The sequence below is a fragment of the Chaetomium tenue genome (genome assembly GCF_020726465.1).
Source record: "Chaetomium tenue strain MPI-SDFR-AT-0079 chromosome Unknown F5144scaffold_7, whole genome shotgun sequence".
Lineage (NCBI taxonomy): Eukaryota > Fungi > Ascomycota > Sordariomycetes > Sordariales > Chaetomiaceae > Chaetomium > Chaetomium tenue.
This window is the reverse complement of record NW_027117335.1, coordinates 1684326-1704249: the sequence shown is the minus strand read 5'-3', so window position 1 is coordinate 1704249 and position 19924 is coordinate 1684326. Positions and strand designations below refer to the sequence as shown.

At 56.0% G+C, this 19924-nt stretch overlaps 6 protein-coding genes and 1 non-coding gene across 7 annotated transcripts; 4 read left to right on the top strand and 3 right to left on the bottom strand.

The window, feature by feature from the left end:
• The first annotated feature begins 56 nt into the window (after positions 1–56).
• Positions 57–1978, top strand: F5144DRAFT_586483 (uncharacterized protein). Its single transcript, XM_066789764.1, has 3 exons — positions 57–663; positions 731–1364; positions 1464–1978. Exons 1-3 carry the CDS (start codon positions 277–279, stop codon positions 1907–1909), a joined length of 1467 nt encoding a protein of 488 aa, XP_066639015.1. The 5' UTR covers positions 57–276; the 3' UTR covers positions 1910–1978.
• F5144DRAFT_586481 (uncharacterized protein) lies at positions 1979–3697 on the bottom strand. Its single transcript, XM_066789763.1, has one exon. The coding sequence runs from the start codon at positions 3545–3547 to the stop codon at positions 2042–2044; it is 1506 nt and encodes a 501-aa protein (XP_066639014.1). The 5' UTR covers positions 3548–3697; the 3' UTR covers positions 1979–2041.
• Positions 3698–5681: 1984 nt separating this feature from the next.
• On the top strand, positions 5682–5762 carry F5144DRAFT_t179. The gene has a single exon. It is a non-coding gene; the product is annotated as a tRNA-Asp (tRNA).
• Positions 5763–6079: 317 nt separating this feature from the next.
• Positions 6080–8212, bottom strand: F5144DRAFT_551896 (uncharacterized protein; the record flags this gene model as incomplete). The annotated part of the gene is made up of 4 exons (XM_066787713.1): positions 6080–6980; positions 7090–7119; positions 7285–7887; positions 8145–8212. The coding sequence occupies 4 exons, from the start codon at positions 8210–8212 to the stop codon at positions 6080–6082; spliced, it is 1602 nt and encodes a 533-aa protein (XP_066639013.1).
• A 1986-nt stretch (positions 8213–10198) lies between these two features.
• Positions 10199–11820, bottom strand: F5144DRAFT_586475 (Fructosamine/Ketosamine-3-kinase). The gene is made up of 4 exons (XM_066789762.1): positions 11465–11820; positions 10706–11395; positions 10508–10634; positions 10199–10404 (listed from the first exon to the last, which is right to left on the bottom strand). The coding sequence occupies exons 1-4, from the start codon at positions 11535–11537 to the stop codon at positions 10332–10334; spliced, it is 963 nt and encodes a 320-aa protein (XP_066639012.1). The 5' UTR covers positions 11538–11820; the 3' UTR covers positions 10199–10331.
• A 2312-nt stretch (positions 11821–14132) lies between these two features.
• F5144DRAFT_606939 (uncharacterized protein) lies at positions 14133–14438 on the top strand (the record flags this gene model as incomplete). Its single annotated transcript, XM_066791523.1, has 1 exon — positions 14133–14438. One exon carries the CDS (start codon positions 14133–14135, stop codon positions 14436–14438), a length of 306 nt encoding a protein of 101 aa, XP_066639011.1.
• Positions 14439–15550: 1112 nt separating this feature from the next.
• F5144DRAFT_660719 (uncharacterized protein) lies at positions 15551–19850 on the top strand (the record flags this gene model as incomplete). The annotated part of the gene is made up of 7 exons (XM_066793270.1): positions 15551–16121; positions 16174–16345; positions 16397–17095; positions 18444–18647; positions 18716–18785; positions 18854–18902; positions 18984–19850. 7 exons carry the CDS (start codon positions 15551–15553, stop codon positions 19703–19705), a joined length of 2487 nt encoding a protein of 828 aa, XP_066639010.1. The 3' UTR covers positions 19706–19850.
• Positions 19851–19924: the final 74 nt, after the last annotated feature.

Sequence of the window (19924 nt, the reverse complement as noted above, 5' to 3'; positions counted from 1 at the left end):
TGTGGCTTCGGGTTCCCCAATCGTAGAGGTTTCCATTGGTGGCCTCGTGGTGTTGGGATTTGAGGCGCAGCAATATCCCCTGTACTCGCTGCACTACCCCCCCTTTTAGGCGCCTAGGCGCACTGATCGCCGACATGGCGTGAGGCTGAAGTCGAGGGCCTCATTTGTGCCAAAAGGTGGCCAAAAGGTTGACCAAGGACCTCTTCCACCGCCAGATCTGTTTCCAGCGCCCCAGCTCTCCTGGGCCTTTTCCCACCAACTCAATTTCTATCCTTCATGAGCCACGACGAGTCCCGCCATCGGCACCGTGAGCGTGAGCGTGGACGCACCGGCCCCCCTGTGCCCCCGCGCTCGAGGAGTGCTAGCTATTACACGTCATACGGGGTCCGTCCTCGAAGGCATAGCACTACCATGGATTACGATGACCCCATGGTAGACATAGCACCTCAACATGGGGTTGGCGGCGCCGATGTCAGCGGCGATCCGCGGCGCCAAGAGGCCATCCTGCTTGAGTTCCAGGCCAAGATGAACCAAGATATGGCCGGCATTCAAACCGGCCTCAACTGTCTGATGCAACAAGTGGAAGCTATTCCCGCCCAAGTCGCGGCGGGAATTTCCAAGCCTGGTGCCTCGGGAGAGCATGGTTGGCGTGCCTGGCTACCGGTATGATACCGCCCGCCCCCTTAGGCCTCGCTTCTTCGGTACTAACCACGTGAAAAATGCTCACTAGGGCTCTACTGGGTATCCAGACCAAAGACACGAGCAACCACCGGCACCGCCACCTCACGTTCATGCCACCCGCCTCGCAGAGCTTCAAGGGGAAAACAAGGTTCTGGGCAACCGGAACAGTGGCCTCCAGCGCGAGATAGAAGCCGCCAAGCGGGAGCTAGGTCTTGCGCAGAGAAAGGCCGCGAGTGTGGAGGCTCAACTGCGGGAGCACCAGGAGGAAGTCAACAAGCTGCGCGGCAAAGAAGCCATGTTCCGAACCATCATCCTTGACCAGGCCGGTGTCCAGAAGATAAGCGACGATGAGATCCTTCAGGGGTTCCTCAAGTTGCGCCAGGATATCCAAAAGCTCTCGCGTAGTGCCTCTTACTTGATCGATGGCAATCCCACTATCTCTACTGCACAGGAAGAGGCCACGCCGTCCATTTCGTCATTCTACCGGGCAGCTACCTGGGGACAACTCGGCCTCGTCGACCGGCGGCTCCGCATGCGTGCGAAGATATTTGATGAGTTGCACTTTCACATCCTTGGTTACAATTGCTTCGGCCTCCAGGGATTCCAGGCGGACGTAGGGGCACTGACAGGCCCCATCGAGCCTGGGCTACGCCGCTTTGAAAGCATACTTCAGGATCGGGGTGGTAAGAACTTGTTCTCTCCAATGATTAAACCTTATGTTTTTCAGACAACACCACCACAAATTAACCCCGAGAACTAACGAAGTTTGTCTCTATCTACAGTCAGCGAAAATGTCATTACCGACTGGAGGATTGCAACCATCAACTGCGTCGAGCTGACTGGAATCGAGGAGATGACAAGCAAGATCGCCGCGACCGACATATTTGCCATCCTTGCCCCGCTCCTTTCCAAGCATGTTCGGCCATCGGAAGAGGATGTGCTCCGCACCACCATCTTGGATCTATGTAAGGATGCGTATAAACTGCGGATGATGATGCGCAAGTCCAAGGACAAGTACGTTGTCGAGAAGATCGGAGCCGACACCGGGGCCTCGCTCTCCGCTCTTGAGAGCAAGGCGGATCCGGTGGGAGTTGAGGGCGGTAAGAACAGTGAGAGGAGCGATGAGATTGCGTACACCATGTTTGGTGGTCTGGTGAAACAGCCCGAAGGAGAGGGCAAGTCTATGAAAGTCTTGGAGAAGGCTCAGGTTGTTCTCAGGAAGAGGTAGCTGGGATAGGGAGGTTTTATCCGTAGTCTTTGGAACACATTGCTCTCAATATCATATCACCTGCATATTACCACCTTTCGCTCATGATGGCATCACCAGTTACAACAACCTACTACTGCTTTGCATAATCCATCACGGCTTCCACCCTCCCGTGCGATCCCTAAACAACCCCGCAGGATCAAACCTCTCCGCCACGTCCCTCGCCAAATCCCGACTCGCCTGCTTCAACCTGCCCCAATAATCCTGCCTATAAAACCCATAATTCATAAACACCGGCAAATACACATCCGGCAACTTCCCCTCCGCCTGCCACTGCACCACCCTCTCCCTAATCCCCCCATACGTCTGCACCATCTTCCCCTCCATCTTCGCATAATCCCCCGGGTTCAAAAACGCATAGTTCAACTCCACAATCAACCGGTCCGCATCCGCGTCCACATCAATCAGATCCCCACCCCTTTCCCTCGCCGCCTGCGCAATGCGCCTCGGAAACGGCTGATACGCAATCGACGCCACAATCCCCGGCACCAGCAGCACCGACTCCGCCAGCCCGCGCCAGTGCGCGTGGATCCCGTCCAACAACACCTCCTTGCCGTCGGCCGCCGCCGGCAGCGGCACCGTCTCGGTCCCGATCTGCACCTGGAACCCTTTCAGCACCACCCAGTTGCTGCCGGCCATCAGGCTGGCGTAGGTCTGGGTCTTGAGGGTGTTGGTGAGGGGTTTGAGCGAGGTGAAGTTGGTGAAGGTGCCGGGCGGGACGGAGGATTCCGGGCCGTCGTAGAAGAGGAAGAGGATCCACGAGTCGAGCAGGTTGAGGTTGGTGCGCTCGGCGGTGACGATCACGGCCGCGCGGTCGTCGGTGTTGTGTTCGGTGAAGTCGCGCACGGCTTGGAGGAGCTTGGCGTCGAGGGTGGGGGTGCGCAGGAAGACGAGGTTGCCGCCGTAGACGTCGCCTTGGGGGTGGGCTTGGAGTTTGTAGTTGGTGACGACGCCGAAGTTGTTGCCGCCGCCTTTGAGGGCGGTGAAGAGGTCGGGATGGGAGGTGTTGGAGGCGGCGACGATGGTGCCGTTGGCGAGGACGACTTCGTACGAGATGGCCGAGGAGGCTGACCAGCCGTATTGGGCGGACATGTAGGAGAGGCCGCCGCCGAGGATCAGACCGCCGACGCCGGTGTTGCCGATGCGGCCGCCTACGAAGGTCCAGCCGGTGCCTTGCAGCTTTTTGGCGATCCCGTCGAGGCGGTTGCCGGGGCCGACGTCGATGACGCCGGTGGCTGGGTCTAGGAGGACGTGGTCTAGGTTTTGTGTTGAGATGAGCGGGCCGCCGTCGACGCTGGCGTAGTAGTTGTTGGGGCTGTGCCCGCCGGATTTGACGGCAAAGGTCTCATTGTTGGTGTTGAGAACCCGGAAGACAGCGGCAACCTCGGCGGCAGACCTGGGGAAGATGATGCATGATGGCTTCAGTGCGGTGCAGGAGGCCGACCAGTATTCAGTTTGTTCCGCTGTGTAAGCAAGCTGGAGAGGGCTCGAAACTTCGATGTCCGTGTTGGCTTCGACATCAGAGCAGGTGTCAGCATACACCGGCGCAACGGCGGAGAGAAGGAGGGAGAGCAGCGAGGTTGCCCGGAGGGACAGCATCTTGGTTCCAAAACCAGACAATATAGATTATTTTTGAGTATCAGAAATTACATTAACGATGCTGAGAATCGAACCGAAGTACCCGAAACTAGAGGTAGAGACGGGACTATTTATCCCGTCCCCTTGGACTGTGATGTCCCTTTGCCGGAGTCTCGCCCGTCCACCCCACATTCTGACATGATCGGCATGTTGACAGGGCGCCAAGATGGTAATGACATGCCCAGGATGACATTTTCACAGGAGCTGAACCACGATGTAACCGATGACTGGGACCAGAACGAGGCGGGATACAACCACCGCTGCAGGCCCTGGTAGCGAGAACTCGGCAATGAGCCCCGTTGGCTGCGGGTGGGTTCGGCACCTGCAGCACAGCTTGAGAGGTCGGCTGGCCCTGGATCCTTGCGGGCAGAACCCGGTTTGACATGCAGTAGTGTGGAGTGATCAAGGACGAGCATGCCAACTGTCACCCACTGTGGTAGGGGGATTGGAACAGCAGGGAGAAATGGCCTTGGTTGAGGACTGTGTGAAAGTGCCATGCACTGGAAAGTCGCATTGTGACCACTGTGAAGGATGTGTGACAGGCTGAATGCGGCATCCAGATCGGTAAGACGCTGCCCAAAACGGACCTGTGATGGGTCTCTGGTTCCTGGATTGGCCCCTAAGAGTTCGGTTTTAATAATCTGGGAGCACCTTGCCGCAGCTTTCGGGGATTTTGTAGCCCACCTATCAAGAAATCCCGTCCCTTCACGACCAGTCAAGGGCCCAAAAGATGCCCATCCATGGGGAAACTTCAAGCGGCCCCCCCAGGTACCAAGCCCGGCAAACGCTTCCAAGTTACGACTATTACCTAGCATCTCTCAACTAGAAAGAGGTGCCAGAAGGAAAAAATAGGTGCCGAGTTCAGGGGCCCGGGTGCCGTGAGCCCAGGGGTTGAACCACAGATCTGAAATGGAAACTACCCCTATTCTATACGGTGGGCGGAATAATTATAACATTGACTTCGTTTCCAGGAGTTCAAATATATATTATTATTCATACTCCGCTATGCCCTAGGGCGTGCCGGACCCTCTGCTATTTAGTGTACAGGAAAACCGTGCCCTCCCGGGCCGGGTGAAAAACCCCTACCAACAATCAAGGAACGATGCGTTCTGGTGAGTCTACGTATACAAAGAGAGGAGGCCTCCTGGCTTCCGAACGGGGGCGCTTCAGGCCGCCGTTTCCAGCTCGAGCCTCCTGGCCAAGCTGTACATCGGCAGCCTCCCCGAGTCCATCAGCCAGTCGAGGATCCTCCTCGCAAGCCGTGCAGTCGTGGGATTGATACCGTGTAGAACTGAGTAAAAGTCCCGTCGTGTCCGAATTCCAGTTCTCTCCCATCTTCGAGTCAACGGTGGGGCCAAACACCACACTACCAGGTGTTCGGCAGTCTCTCGTCCCTCGCCACACTCGCAGGCAGGCGTCAGAACCTCCGGGACTTCCCGTGTAAACAAGTAGTCCCGTAAGCCTATTGCTCCCGTCCGGATTTGAATGAGCAGTGAGCTTTTCGCCTTGCTGAGACCGTCATGCCTCCTTAGGGTTTCGTTCCGGAATAGCGTCTCCCGCTGATGGTCAAAGTCGTCCGCCGGCCTGGTGATTGCTCTGCCGTCCCGTTCCTTTAACCACCTCGCTCTCCAGGCCTCTTCTACTGCCTTGTCCGTGTCTATGGTTCCCCCCGTCCAGCGCATGATCGTGCCCGCGGCTCTCTCTACCGCCGTGGGCCCTTGAGGCCTCAAGGTTCGCGGTCGGCCCCTGTTGCCCCTCCTCGAGCTGAGTCTCTGCTGTATCTTGCGGCAGGCGGTAAGGATAACGCTCCCCGCCGTCTTTTTGCCGCCTTGGCCGTCGTCCAGATCGGGTTGTTGGAGTCGGTTTTCGAAATCTGCAAGCCGTTTGTTTAGGTATAAGTCCAACGGTGGTACCCACGTCTCTGTCTCGAGGTTACGGAAGGAGTTCAAATATAACCATTAAACCATGATCATACCTCATCGAGGCGAGAAGCTGCAACCCGAGGGATCCAATGCGTGGGAGTGTGCTTCCTTGATTGATAAGGTAGGCGAGGTGACTCCGCCGCCAAGCTACGGTGGTTGCCAACAACCACAAATCTTCCGTAGTATAGTGGTCAGTATGTGAGCTTGTCAAGCCGACATCGCTCGAGACCCGGGTTCAATTCCCGGCGGGAGAGTCCACACATCTTTTTAAGTTTTTATCGACCTTACCACCCAGTCAATGAGCTAGAATGAACAAATGTCGAAGCTTCCATATTATCACATCCGACGCAGGGGAGCATTTGTAAATTTTTACTTTTGTTTATTGATAAATGGGAAGACCGCTAGAGTAAACAAACCTCGTACCTTTTATACTCGCCAGTCGAAAAAGCCACCCATAGCACATGCAAAAAAACAGAAAAAATACAAAAAGTAGGGTTTGTCGTTTGGTCGTTTGGTCGAACCTTCAAACCTTACCCACCGCCTCCGCAGAAATAGAAGTAGAACCCCTCCCTCACCTCCCATGCCTCTTCATATGCCGCGCCACGTTATCCCCCCTCCCCGTATACCCGCACCCCGGGAAATCGCAGCGCGTCTGCTCCGACGGCACGTTGTGTTCGCGGGCGTACGCCTTGTGGTGCGTCCACACGTGGCGGTGCAGCGTGCGTGCGTCGAGGAACCCTTGCGTGCATCGCGCGGTGGTGGCGGGGGTGACGGGGCACCGGAAGCGCAGGCGTTTGGGTTCGCGCGGCTTGCGTTCTTCGGGCTGGTTGGGTGGGGGGGTCGGGTCGTTGGGGTTTGGGGTGGTGGTGGTGGTGGTTGACGCTGCGCTAGGGCTGGCGGTTGATGAGTTGGTGTTGTTGTAGGCGCCGTTGTTGTGCGAGGATTCGGGGTATGGGAGGGCTTGGCTGAAGATGGTGGCCGGGGAATATGGGGAGGGAGCGGATTCAGGTGTGCCGCTTGAGAGGGAGATGGGGGTGAGGGGATCTGCGGGGGCGTAGTGGCTACTCGGGAGGTATAGGGCGTCCATGTCGTAGAGGGAAGTCGCTGGGCTGGTAGACCCATGTGGTGGTGTGTGGGTAAAAGGCCCTGGCGCAAAGTCGAGACCGGAAAACAGGTCGCCGTCTAGGGTGGTGGCAAAAAGATCCGTCGGCGCACAGCTGTCCGGCACGGCCCAGGAGGGATCCGTCGAGCCGAGGTAGAGACCAAGCTGGAACGCCATGAAAAGGTCGATATCCCGAACAAGCGGTTCTACCGGGCTTGATCCCAGCGTGTCGGTGAGGTTTGTGTTCATTATGGGATAAGACGCAGTTTGGGGCATCAGTGGTGGTACGGCGGCCTGAGAGTTATCGGGGTTAAACGTCTGGCACATGGGACTTGGTGGCACCAGCGGGAATTGTGACATGTCGGCAGTACTTGTTTGATGGAGCCAGGCCCACTCCCCGAGGTCCTCCTGAAACGAGGAGGGAGAGTGGGCTTGGGTTGGGGATTCATTGGTTGACATCGTACGAATACCCAACTCACGTTGTCGTGAGTTGGACGCGCTCTCTCGAGCTATGACTTCGGTTTAGTTTGATGGTGAATGCCGGGGGCTGCCTGGAGACGGCGGTTGCTGATGGGTGCGGTGATAGATCGGGGACTAGTTTAACGACGTAGTCCAGGGTCGGAGCGCCTTGGCGGACTTTGGCGGCGCATGTCTCTGTATGTCTCTAGACACACGGAAGTAGCATGGCCTCCTGCTGGCACCAATCGAGCTCCAAGTCCGAGCACGGTAAGAGCCACGACCATTCCACCAATCCTTCAACCAGCCTCTCCAAAAGAAACAAAATCGAAACGACGTCAACAACGGCGGCTAAACGCGTCTCCTCTTCCTTCCGCTGAACAAGGCCGAACTCCGTCATGGGTTCGTCATTGTCTCCCTCGTGCCCAAACACAAAATCCGTACGAGCAGCGACTTGAGACTCATCGTCCAGGGTCTCAGACTTGTCCGTCCGGTTAACTCGTGGGCTCCCAGAGTCAGCAAGCGCGGGTTGTTGGGCAAGATCGATGGCAGGAGGTAGGTCTCCTGACCTCGAAGCTGGCCATATGCTGGGCGGCGGATCCATGTGGCCGACTTTCGCCAGTGGAAGTGCGTCTCGGGGGAGCGGATATGCGGCGAGCGTGGTTTGAGCAGCAAGATGCCCTCGCGTGCCGCGGTCAATGCTGGACGACAGAAAATCGGGGAGGTGCGTTCGGTGGCCGAGAACCACGGGTGGTGCATCGGGGAGTTGCCAAAAGGAGAAGAATGCTGCGAGCTTCTGGGGCGTCTCATGCAGCTTGACGCTGGCGAGGGTACCTATTGCGCACAGGTTACATTGATAACGGGCGTATTGGGGGCCAACGGCGCCACCACGTGAATGGGTAAGGTTGGGGTTGTGGCGGGATTTGCGACGCTTGAGCGGAGTGGCCAAGGAGGTGGCATAATTTTCTTCAAGAAAGGCAGACCGAGGTCTTCCCATCCGAAGAACTAAATTGACTGCGCCTGGAGCAACAGTCGTAGGGTTAGCAAAACGGTCATCCGCTAGCATTCCAGCTTGCACTGGTGGTGCTGAGGATGGGTTTCCCGGAGAGCCCCGTGGGGGGTGTTCTCCGGAAAGAGCCACGCCATGGTGGTCGGCCTACAAAAATACGTGTTAGGGCAAGGCAAGGGGGAGGTTCACGGGTTGGCTAATGATCCTACTTGATCGAGCATAGCTCCGGAACGAAAACTGTTGCCTTCGGCATGGAGAGCCTGGGAGACGCAAAGGCGCCGTCACCGCGGATACGGTTTGGATTTTAAATGGGGTTTAAGGGCGCCATGCAGGGTTTTGGTTTTGTTATGTTCAGTTGTCAAGAAAAAGAGGATACGGTAATGAGAATGCGATGCGATGGAGGTTGAGAGGGAGCGAGGGACAGGTCGGGGATGCTGTCGAGGACAGACGGGATTTAAGGCCTCAGGAACACAGGCACGCACTGCATTCAAGGGCCCCACCCAAACCGCAACGTTCGCCCACAAGGCTTGACATTGACACTGTTGATTGGGTGAACAGAGCATGTGGCTCAATCTCGAAATCCGTCCTCAATGTGGCAGTGCTGTCCTCAACTTTGGTGGTCGCGTCAGGTACATCTACATTGTCACCTCGCAAACAAATCTTTTGACTAATGTGACAAGTTGGATATTTTGAAGGTTTGTGTCCGCTAATCAGCTTACTGCATGCCTTTCTGTTCGCTTGTGATTCATAATACCGTATACGGTTCATCAACAATAAAGCTTGCTTTGCTACAACTGGCTTTCCAATGTTGATGTACCTGGAGTGACCTTCATGCAACCCTCATCCTCCGGGCTGAGCGCCCCACCCTTTGCTGAGCCCCACAGCTGCCCCGCCCACCCGCTCGGCCTGACTAACAGCCTCCTTTCCGGGCCTTGATTCTCGGGCCGGGCCCAGAAGTCACCGCTTTCTGGCGAGGGGGGAGAAAACGCGCACCATGATTCTATATCAACAATTGAGTGTTTTCGTCATGAAAGTGAAAAGTGGTAAATTCTCATTCATTACATTCTAGTATTCATCCATCCTCTCTTAATACCTGGGAGGTGGGCTCGAAACTCGAGTCCCTCGGGTCCAAAAGCTCGAATAAAGAAAATGCAAAGGTAAGAGAAAAGAAGGAAGCCAAGGAAGTTGAGCCAAAGGGGGCGAATGAATCCAAGGCAAGCCAATAATGATGTAAATGCAGTTTGTTGGGCCGCTCGAATAAGTCTTATCCCGTTTCTCTAATTAATAAGGTATCTATGCAATAGTCGTTGGGATCTATAATACTCTGAGTTCAACCTATTCACATGTGGTCAAAGTACCTAGTGGTACTGATGCTCACCGCAATCCAGGGGCTTCTGACTTAATACGCCAAGCGACAAGAAGTAAAGATCAGCCTCCCACATTTTAAATAGGAAAAGATAGAACCTACTGTTCTGACTACCCCATTTGGTTGAGTACATGGAGTTGGATTGAGAGAGCTACGCAGGTACTACATTGTTCCTACAATCCGGGGTTTCCCAACCTGGCGCCCAACAACGTAGTCACCGATGGAGGTGACAATCCAGGCTTCGGGTGTTGACAACAACCTTCTCGACCTAGAGCCACTCATTGAAAATGGGCAGATAGTGTGCTTCAACTTCCGCGATGAACTTGAGGGGATGAACTTGAGGGGATGAACTTGAGGGGACGTGGACTCGTTCGGGTAAGGAACGAACTATATGTGAAATATCTGCTAGATAGGACCCCCGTCATTTCAGTACTGATATTGTCTTAACTGAAAACTGAGCCTTGCCTTGCGTGTCTCTACGCGGCTTATGTAGGGCCTGGGCCCTTGGTACAAGGACCTAGCGCCGTGGATAACCAAATCAAGGAATTCGACATTGTCATTATCTCCCAATCAGTTAAATACAAGCTCCGCTCGAAACAGCTCAAGACTACAACGAGGCCTGTACAAATCCCTCCCCTCTCTGTACATCGACTACCACAGCCTCGTCCGACATCGGTGCACCGTAACGTTCAACCAGGTCCCTTATGTCCCCCAGCATTCTGTAAACTGTTAGCATACCTTGATATTATATATTTATATTATTCATACTCCGCTATGCCCTAGGGCGTGCCGGACCCTCTGCTATTTAGTGTACAGGAAAACCGTGCCCTCCCGGGCCGGGTGAAAAACCCCTACCAACAATCAATACCTTGATATTAGGCCCACAATATTCAACGGTTGTCGTACTGAGCCCTGTAATTTCGATCATGGGGAAACAAGGCCGAGACATGTGTGTTGAAGCGCCTGTCATAAGGGTTAGCCCCAGTCATACAGTAGTGAAGATCAAATACCGGGACTTGAAACGATGGAGAGCATGAATCTGCAATATGATAGTGCGATGTCTTACAGTTTGTAAAGGTCTAGCCTCCCTTCGTAGTCTTCCTCAGGAGGCGAGATTCGCAGGTAAGAGTGGTATGTCTTGACGTATTCAGGCCCAAATCTGTTGCAGACTGGTCGCCACTGACCTAGCTCGTCTGGTCAGGTTGAAGATGCAGACGTTAGCATGTCTAGCCTCTTCGTTTGCATTCAAGACCGAACCACTCACACTCATTATGGGCATAAAAACAGGAAGCATCAAATACAAGAGGCGCATCAGTATCAGCGTCAGTAGCTGTGTTGGCAAACCACAAATCCCCATGAACCAGCGACGGTTTCATGGACCGGCCCTCCGTTTCTAGTGGCCGCAGTAACCGGGGAATGACCATCTCAAATATGATAGGCGCAAGCCTGTCGATCTCAGGATCCGGGCCCTGAGCCGCTATCTCATGCTCGAGAGCGAGTTTCAAGCTCTTGGAAAAGAACACCTCCCAGCTATGCTCCCATCCACAATACTGTGGCAAGTTGCCCGCGCACGTGGTAATGTGAAAACCAAACTTGCCATTGGGCGAGGAGCTGGTTTCGTGCAATGCCGCCAGGCGCGCGGCGAATTTGTGAGGATCAGGGAGTTCGGTAGTCATCTCACGGAACTGGCAGAGGAAGAAGTACGTCTCGGGCATGCTTTCGTACGCGCCCCAGGCTATGGGTTCGGGGGAGAAGTCTGGGAGCAGGTTGTAGATGGCTGCCATCGACTCGTACTCGCCGCTCATCATCCTACGGCCGGCCTCTTTGGAGACGACCTTGATGAAGAAGGACTTGGGCGAGCCATCTTCGAGGATGACGTCGATTCTCCCGGAGTTGGCCCATAAACTGACGCCGTGTCTTTCTGTTGAGACGACGCGGCAGCCTGCGGGGAGTTCTGCATTGTTGGGTCAGCTTGGGGCTGACTGGCGTGATGGAGAACTAGCTCGGGTATGGGTAGACCAACTTGCGACGACGCTGGGATCGATCTTTGCATTCCTTCCGCTGAATTCAAGCCCTGGCGCGCCTTCGTAGTTCATGATCACCGGCGCCACGTACAATATGACATTACGGGTTGAGGACAGTCAAGGAACTGTCCACGCAAGGCTTGTCCGCTCTTGAAAGGGGCTCTTGTGACATAAAAGGGGGGTGCATGATGTCCCCCGCTCGTTTTAGCCAATGTCATGCTGCTTCGGATGGATATCTAAGCGAGGCCGCATTTCCGCCTGCATGATGCGGCCGGTGGAGGGATCAAGCTACTCTTGCGTGCATGGCTCAGGTGAGTAGGGTAGAGCCGGGTGAGCCTCGCCGCTTTACACAGTAAGCCCGCGCGAGCGGGATCAAGCTACTCTTGCGTGCATGGCTCCGGCTCACCCGCCAATCCGGGTGAGCCGGGTGAGCAGGGTGGAGCCGGGTGAGCCTCGCCGCTTTAAGCTCGCGCGAAGCGGGGTGAGCAGGCTCGGCAAGGGTGAACCTGCAGCTGAATGCGGCGCAGCCAGGGGCGCTTTGGTGGGCCTACATGCAATGCAATCTCTTTTGAGAAGCAAGAGCGGCCTAATAGGGTTAGTGCAGCAAAGCACAGTTTTGCGCTAGCCCAGACAAGGAGTCACGTGACTGCGCTTGACGCCTGACCTCGTCCGTCATTCTATTATTGGTCTGATGGAACTGCAACGCCACGAAAGCTCGGCGCCTCCGCCAAGGCGGAAGTGGTGGGGTGTACCCGGCTGCCTGCTGTTATATAATCTGGACATTCTCGCCGTCGCCACACCCTGCAGAGCGCCAGGCGATGATTTGACCCGCGGCATATACGATCGTCGTTTCCAAACTCGGCCTTCCAAAAGCGTCTTAATGGTCTTGATTGAACTCCTCAAGGAGACGTCAAGTGCATGGGCCAGCAGGAAGCTTTTACCCCGTAGTGGCTCGGCGGCAAGTCCCGGGCAGTGCCGGCCGGCAGCTTGGCGAGGCATGGTTGGACGGCGTGCCTCGTCAGCGGTTCGGCAAAAACGGCACGCTACAGCGGTTGCCCGAGGCCGGCGGCGGCAGCCAGCCACGCCGACGCCCTGGGTCGAGTGTGGGCTAAAAGACAGGGTGCTGAGAGGTCGTCCGCCGCGGCATTTGCACGGGTTCCACCATGCGTGGCTGGCGGCCAGCCGGGGCGCGCGAGCAGCCGTTGGGCCAGTGGCGGCAAGCGGAAGAAGATAGCGGTGGCGCATGGATGGATGGGCGGATGGAGTTGTTGACTGAGCCTGAAGGGTCCGGATACAGTAACTGAATACAGAATAAATACGAGTGCTACAAGCTCTATCATCTGTATTTCACTCCCCCCCAGGTATACTTACAATGTATGCCGTTGCGTCGTACCTGCGCACAGGCCACACTGCGCGGTGCCCCACCTATGCTGCGCGCAGAGCCCCCACCTCGCAGGGCCCCACTTGGCCCGTCTGTAGAACCCCAACCCTAACTACATATAACGACCCTAACCCTACAAGGAACGGGCTGTGCCCGTAACACTACCCTCCCTTCAAAAACAGCCCCCGGCTGTCAGATCCGTCAAATCCATCAAAACCTCTCAATTCATTCAAAAACGCAACCCTCGCGATTGTGTTTCAATTGAAACAAAGTCATATAACCTTGGTTCTGACCCGCGGGCTTCGCCGCGGCTGGCCCACTTCGTTCCGCCCTCTATAACGCCGTAACCATCGCGATGCCTCTGTTGGTCGCCTTGCCTTTCCTCGCTGTGCCCCCTTTTCTTTACCCACGCCGGTGGCCCCGGGTGTTCCGGGTGCGCATCGTGGAACTTCCAGATAGCGTCGTCGCAACCGCGCAGATCGGTCGCCGGTTGCCACGTTGGCGCATCGTGGCCTTCCCACTTGACCAGATACTGCCACCTCCCGTTGTCGGCTTTTCCGTAATCCAAGATGTCCTCGAATTTCCACTCAACGACGTCATCACCGTCGTCGGTCCTGGTAACCACCCGTCCCCGGTTGGCCGTGACGTCGTCATCGACCTGTTCTTGGCCAGGAATGCCCGGTCTCACCATTGAGACGTGGAAAGTATTGAAGATCTTCATGTTTGCCGGTAGCCCCAGACCTGGAGCGAACGATACGGAATTTGGCCCTATAGGGTCGTGTGTTAGAGAATGCACTTGATGAGAGGAGACTATTGCGGAACCTCGCCGTATGATGGACCATATGACGCCCAGCTTCACGATTGTCCAGGCAGGCCCCGCTGCGAGGCTGCAAAACGCCCCAGTCGTTGGCGCCAAGACCGGGACCCCATCAAGGGACTCCAACCAAGGAGCTGGCTGATTCGGCAGCGCCTCACGTGGTTCCCGGAGCAACCGCAACGCAGCGTTCCGGCCCAATCATTCCGTTGCCCTGCGCGCGTCACTCTGGTTTAAGGGCCTGGGTGCGTGTAGCAAACCGCAAGGGCCAAGAATGCCTTGATGCCCAAACATCCAGAATCCGCCTTTGCAGCCTTTGTCGCAGTTGCCGACTACGACTTTACATAGCCAGGTTAGACGTCTCTTTAGTTCAATCCCCCAAAACCAAATCTCTATCCAAGACCAACCCCTCCCCTTCCCCTACCGACCATCCCCCTTCCTAACAAACCTAGTCGGCACGATATAGCCCCTCATGCTCACCCCCGACGGCGGCAGCGAACCCGTCGACTTCCTCTTCTTCCTCCTTGCCCTCTCCTCCTCCAGCCGCTGCTCCTCGACCCATGAGACCGTCTCCGCCCTTCTCTTCTCCCGCGCAGCCTCCACCAGCAGGCTCGGCTGCGGCAGGTGCGAGAAGCGGAACCGCACCGGGTCCGTCGACGGCGTCTCGAGCGACCCGTCGCACGAGCCTGGGAGACGGAGACTGTGCAGCGGAGCGTCGCCGCTCCGGCCACCGCCACCACTAGCAGCACCCCGCGGCGTAGCGGCAGCAGGAATCTGACCGAATCGACCGGGGCGGGCGCGATGTATCGCGTCTGGTCGGCGCCTTTAACTGTCTAAGGTACTGGGACGGGAGATCGCTGGCGAGTCGATCTACGACGACCCCAACCAAATCCGCCTCTGGGACGCACTGGTAAAGCCGCCTTTATGACAGGTCGCTCAGTTAGGAACCACTTTGGCGGAAGCAAGCGCGGTGAATAGGACCCGCTCAGGTGCTGGAAGTTCCATGGTCTGAGTGGGTCACTCTGAGGAGCTTCGATTGGCCTGCTCGTTGAACAGGGTTGAGGCGCCGTGCCACAGCGTCGGGCGGAGGATCAACACGCAGGCCAAAGAAGCAGCGTCTAGTAAGAACAGGACCTCCGTCTATACCCCGAATATTCCGCTCTGTATTTGGCCTCTTCTAGCAAGAACCCAATTTGGTGATAAACACCGCTTCACGGTGAAATTGAATCGAAAAAGGGTGTGCTCTCCCCCGGAAGCACGGGATATTCTCAGCTGATCGGCTATTCTGGTGCTCTATTGGAGGAGCGCGAGCGTGAGCAGCGCGAGCGGGAGCAGGGGTAGACCCCTGGAGACAAGAAAAAAAATCAGTCTCCAAGGATGACAGATATGCACTAGCTCCCGTGTTGCGTTGGAGCATGGCACTCTGTGGTCATTTGAATTTGCTCCTGCAAACCACAATCAGCGATGGATGTCACCCCGCAGAGCATGCTTAGCGTAGGCTCCCGGGTTGTCATTTTGCCCGTCAATCACCACAGGGTGTGTGTAAGCGTTCGTGTCTCTGAATTTACTCTGAAGCGAAAGAGCTACCATGAAAGCTATATCCGGTGCGTACCTTGCTGCAACGATGTGCGTATGGAACTTAGCAACATCATCGACGGCCTACATATCGCAGCATTCGGCGCTGGAGGATGGATATACACTGGGTGCGTGTCCCAAGGTCTCACTTGAATCGTCCGCTCCTAACGAAGTAGTCGCGATGTTCTTTCTTCGTCGGAGGGAGATGTTTCGTGTATGGAGAAGTCCCAGAATGCTCTTTCTGTGTTATCGAATCCAGATGATCATCTAAAGGGGCGGTTCGAGGATTGGAAACGGAACTCCGGAACGGGGAATATGTCGACGCGCCAACTGAAGGCAGAAGCGGCGGCGCTCAAGGAAGAGCTGGAGGAACTTGCAGCTACACACGGCCAACATCGCCCTAACAAAAGACGTCGCAAAACGGGGGGGCCAGAAAACACTGCCCCGCAGTCCCTCCTGACGGATCTAAACGACACCATGCTACTTCTGACTTTCCTTTCGAAGGTGAAACAAGGCATCGTCAAACTACAAGGATCTCCACACAGTCGAAACAGCATCACGAATGGCTGCTTCAAACATCTTTTGGAGTATCGAAACCTCCAGAACGATACTGGCGAGGGACTCGAGAACGCGCTCGAACACACGGCCAAAGCCGCGGACAGTTGCGCCACGGACAAGTCCTCTATCCAGTTCATCTGCCGCTTTGTATCCCCCCTCGTTCAACACCTCCGCCGCCGAAGAGACGCAAATTTTGAGACCGACCATTTAGACAGCGAAAAAGAAAAGAGAAAGGCAGAGACTGCGGCCGTGATGATATGTAAGATCGTTAACGGCTTGAAGACGCATAAGGGGGTGGAAGCGTTAGTTGTGTTGAATGCACTTGTTGGTGAGTGAGTCGATGCAATGTTAAGAATGATTTCAGACGCTAAATGCGGTAGAGGTGCAATTCAAAGCATCTACTATACGTGATATGAGCCAGGAGCGGCAGGATGCGTTTGTATCTTCCGCTATCAATGAACTGGCCTCGGTCGATCTAAGCGTTCCAAGTCATACACGGCTCTTTCATCCGGCTGTGCTTGTTTACTGGGCTCTGACAGCTATGAAACTTGAGTAAGTGTCCGGCTGATATACGATGTGTTCATCTACTGACTTAAGCGCCAGCTTTGCTACTGTTTGCGGGCTTATTGAACTCGAGGAGTTTTCGGCAGTCGACCCGTTGTCGGAACTCGATGCCCTTGCTAAGGGATGGCTTAGCTCCGAGATACCATTCGCCATGATGATGCCTCTTTCAGAATGCCGAAAACTCGTCCAGGCCGATAACAACCCCCAGAGGGCGAGGGATGACGAGAAAAGTCCCCCCAGAGTGGACGCACACCAACGCAGCTTCCCGAGGTCTCCCGTTCAATCGCGTCCTTGCCTGCTTGCTAATGTGGCCGGACGGGATCCGACCCCTGGTCCTCACCACCCACAATCACCGGGGGTCGATCGTGCAGGCGACGTCCCGGCGACAGCCGCGCCCGCACTGCATAACAGCCCCGTCGTGCCGGTTGATTCCGAGTCCGGCGCCGCTGACGCTAGCTTGGATAGCACGCAGAGTCCTGGCCAAGTCTTTGTTGGATATCAAGCGGGAGTTCCTCGCGCAGGCCACGTCTCGAGTACCGCGACACTGGACAACAGTGCCGGCGGCAGGAGTGGCTATGTGGATCCGGCCGGCCTCCAGGACAGACCACCTTTGTCGATGGCGTATATCAGCAGCTTGGGCACCGGCGTGATGGTGGGAGGCAGCAGCATGGGGATGACCTGTATTCGGGAACAGGATACAGGTGCCGCCCCGAACAGCATGGGGAATAACCAGTGGAGGTATGCTACTACGTTTGACCGAGTTGTGCCAGACGCGGTTTGGTTAGGGAATGACGAATTTATGGGATTTCGGTCGCCAACTTCAGAATAGTCCCCTTACACCTCGATAGTGCTCTTCGGTACCGTGCGATGTATAACGCAGAACATACAAATGCCGTGAAGCCCAGTACCTTCCCTCACGAGGAGCCGCTCGCCCCCCTCCAGAACAATGATATCGCCCACGTGACACTTATGCACTGATGAGCAGAACAGAGGGCCACCGATCGGCGATCCGACTTCGACTTCGACTTCGCCTAGGGTAATTGCCTCGGCATGTTCAACGATTCCGCCACCGTGTTTGGATTTAGGCCTTGGAAGGACTATGAGTATTGTGATGTTCCCGATTTCGCAGGTTAGGCCGCCGCTCTGGAGCCAGAGTATCACTGGCCCTTTGGAGATAACCGGCTTAATCTGAAATCCCCTCTCCCCCGCCCACCAGGATATCGGCTCATGCTGTGCTTCTCGTTAGCAGCAGATCATCCTCGGATGAAGGGCTTACGAACCATTTCCTCATGGAGTGTATTGTTCAGGTCTATAAGTAGGGTCCTAAGCGGCGGTTGTGGCGGAACCGAAAGCCTCAATATGTCCCGTTCTTCCATACGTTCCATATCTTCGGTTTCGCAGACAACCTGCTCTGCCACCTGTCGGATGCCACTCTTATTATGGGTAGTATCCGTGATGGGGATGATGAGCATCTCGGGACTCTCTTCGCGGTTTCCGAGAAGGTTAAACGGTATGAGGTCCTGGAGGATGCATTCGATTTATATAAACGGTCCGCCAGGTCCGTAGGGTTGACGGTCTCTCTTTTGATGTTCCAGAAGTGGATCTCTACCCCGCACCGCTGCGAGCCCCGCTGCGCTTATCTTATCGTACGTGGATAGTTGTTGTGGGCCCAACGAACTGGCTCGAGCAACCGAGTTGGAGATGGACATCAAATGTCAACAGCGTGTGCCTCAAAATACAATCTTTGACATCTCCCATTATGAAAACCTCCTAGATTTGCCCCGGGACCCCTTTATATGCTCCGTCACAGAATAAGGGTGTTGTCCAACTTCTTGATCATGTAAAATGAATAATCACAGTTTATATGGCTGGGGAGCGCCATATTGTCTGGAAGAACCCGATGCCTAGATACTTGGGATTGGACAGTAGGTGTTAACATCTCACTTGACATGACCGCTCCTGCAACGCCCCGTCTCCCGAGACAGCGGTCCCGGTCTTTGCCGGACAACTGCTCCCGAGGCTCCGTGGCCTCGAGGATGGCCTCTTCTAAGTACAGTTTTGGGGAAGACTCGGATTCAGACTGTAGCACGGTCGCGGCTCTGACGGTCATGATAGCCCGGGACGTCTTCGAGCGGCCGCGGGCCGAGCCGGAGGAGCCGCTGGAGGAGGACAGGTTGTGGGGAGCCCCAATCCGGGAGACGCTTGCTAATGCGCTCAGGGCCATGGCGGGTGGGCTGCTGGAAACATGCGCGGGTGCGACACTCTCAGTCAAGAGATCCAGGGCCGCCGGGTAAGCATAGCTACCTACCTACCTCCGACCGTCTTTAGCATTGAACCTAATAGGCGTGTGATTTTCAGGAGCTCCGGTTCTAGGAGCGCTCGGGTATTGCCGGCTAATGGAGGAGACGGCGGCGCGGGGATGGTCTTGGTACTGGCGAAGAACACATCAACAAGGTAGCAACCTTGCCTGCGGCCAGCAGCTGATCGACTGACCAGCTCCGCGCCGCCCGTCTCGTGGTTCGCAGCGCCACCGCCCTGTCTGAGAGTGAGCCAGGCCACGTCCTGCCCGATTTGCGGGAGCATTTTGGTGAAGCCGAAGTCGCTTGCAGCCAACCACTCATCTGAGGTCTCTTGGAGGGGCCCAGCGAGGCCAACCTCGGCGGCACACTGGCCGAGACAGGGTTTGTCCACCAGTACGGCGCAAGTCTCGCATCCTTTTGGGCCGCCGTTGCCCAGTTCGACGACGTTGAGGGTCTTGATATCGAGGGCGGTGACTTGAACGAGGACGCCGACGAAGACGACAAACGCCCGTACAGCCCAGGGTCCGATTCCTCCCACCCACACAAGCGAGTTCGGACACAGGTAGTGAATCCAGTCTACCGCAACAGCACGACAATGCGGGTCGGCTCCTCCAGCCCGTCGCGCGAGGGCGGCTCTCTGCAGGCGTCCCAGGGCTCCGACCCCGGCTATGTTAGCCAAGGTCGCGCCGCGGCCAACGTTCCGGAGCACGCTACTGTCCGGATTGCGTCTGCATTCCTCCGCCACCTTCTCCAGTCTTGCCCGCCCCAACACGAGACGCAGCACTATAAGCCCACGAACTTGGTCGAGGTCTCAGACGGATCGCGCCGGTTTGTCGGCAAAACCGCCTATGACATAGCGATCGGAGCCACAGCGGATAGGGAGCTGGTCCTGCACCGGCTTCGCAATGGCAGGTACAACCTCACCGGACACCGCCCAGCCCTCCTCGGAGCCAAGAAACGGTTCGCCGTCATCAAGGATGGGCGACCGGCGTTTACGGACCAGTTCCTCGGCCAAATGATATTTGCTTTGGCCGTCCCTTCCCAGTGAGCAGGATGCGAACCTGGAAGACAACCCCAAGGTTGGTCAGTGGCTTTGACTCGAAAAAGTGAAGGAGGAAACCCACGGTGAAGCTGGAGTTGGGCGGTAGTGGTTGTGCTATATGCCGGCGGTCTTTTTGCGCGAGGGCGATGACAAGAGCAACCAAGAATGGATCTTTTTGAGGATCCTTGGGGGTATGGAGCTTTACTAGGGTGCGAGAACGGCGTA

Excerpts from the sequence above, each read along its gene's own strand:
- F5144DRAFT_586483 (XM_066789764.1), top strand. The coding sequence starts at position 277 with ATGAGCCACGACGAGTCCCGCCATCGGCACCGTGAGCGTGAGCGTGGA. Across the intron at positions 664-730 it reads GTTGGCGTGCCTGGCTACCG|GGCTCTACTGGGTATCCAGA; the intron begins GTATGATACCGC and ends AATGCTCACTAG. Across the intron at positions 1,365-1,463 it reads CATACTTCAGGATCGGGGTG|TCAGCGAAAATGTCATTACC; the intron begins GTAAGAACTTGT and ends CTCTATCTACAG.
- F5144DRAFT_586481 (XM_066789763.1), bottom strand. The coding sequence starts at position 3,547 with ATGCTGTCCCTCCGGGCAACCTCGCTGCTCTCCCTCCTTCTCTCCGCC.
- F5144DRAFT_586475 (XM_066789762.1), bottom strand. The coding sequence starts at position 11,537 with ATGAACTACGAAGGCGCGCCAGGGCTTGAATTCAGCGGAAGGAATGCA. Across the intron at positions 11,396-11,464 it reads CGATCCCAGCGTCGTCGCAA|AACTCCCCGCAGGCTGCCGC; the intron begins GTTGGTCTACCC and ends CCAACAATGCAG. Across the intron at positions 10,405-10,507 it reads AGGCTAGACCTTTACAAACT|GCGCTTCAACACACATGTCT; the intron begins GTAAGACATCGC and ends CCCTTATGACAG.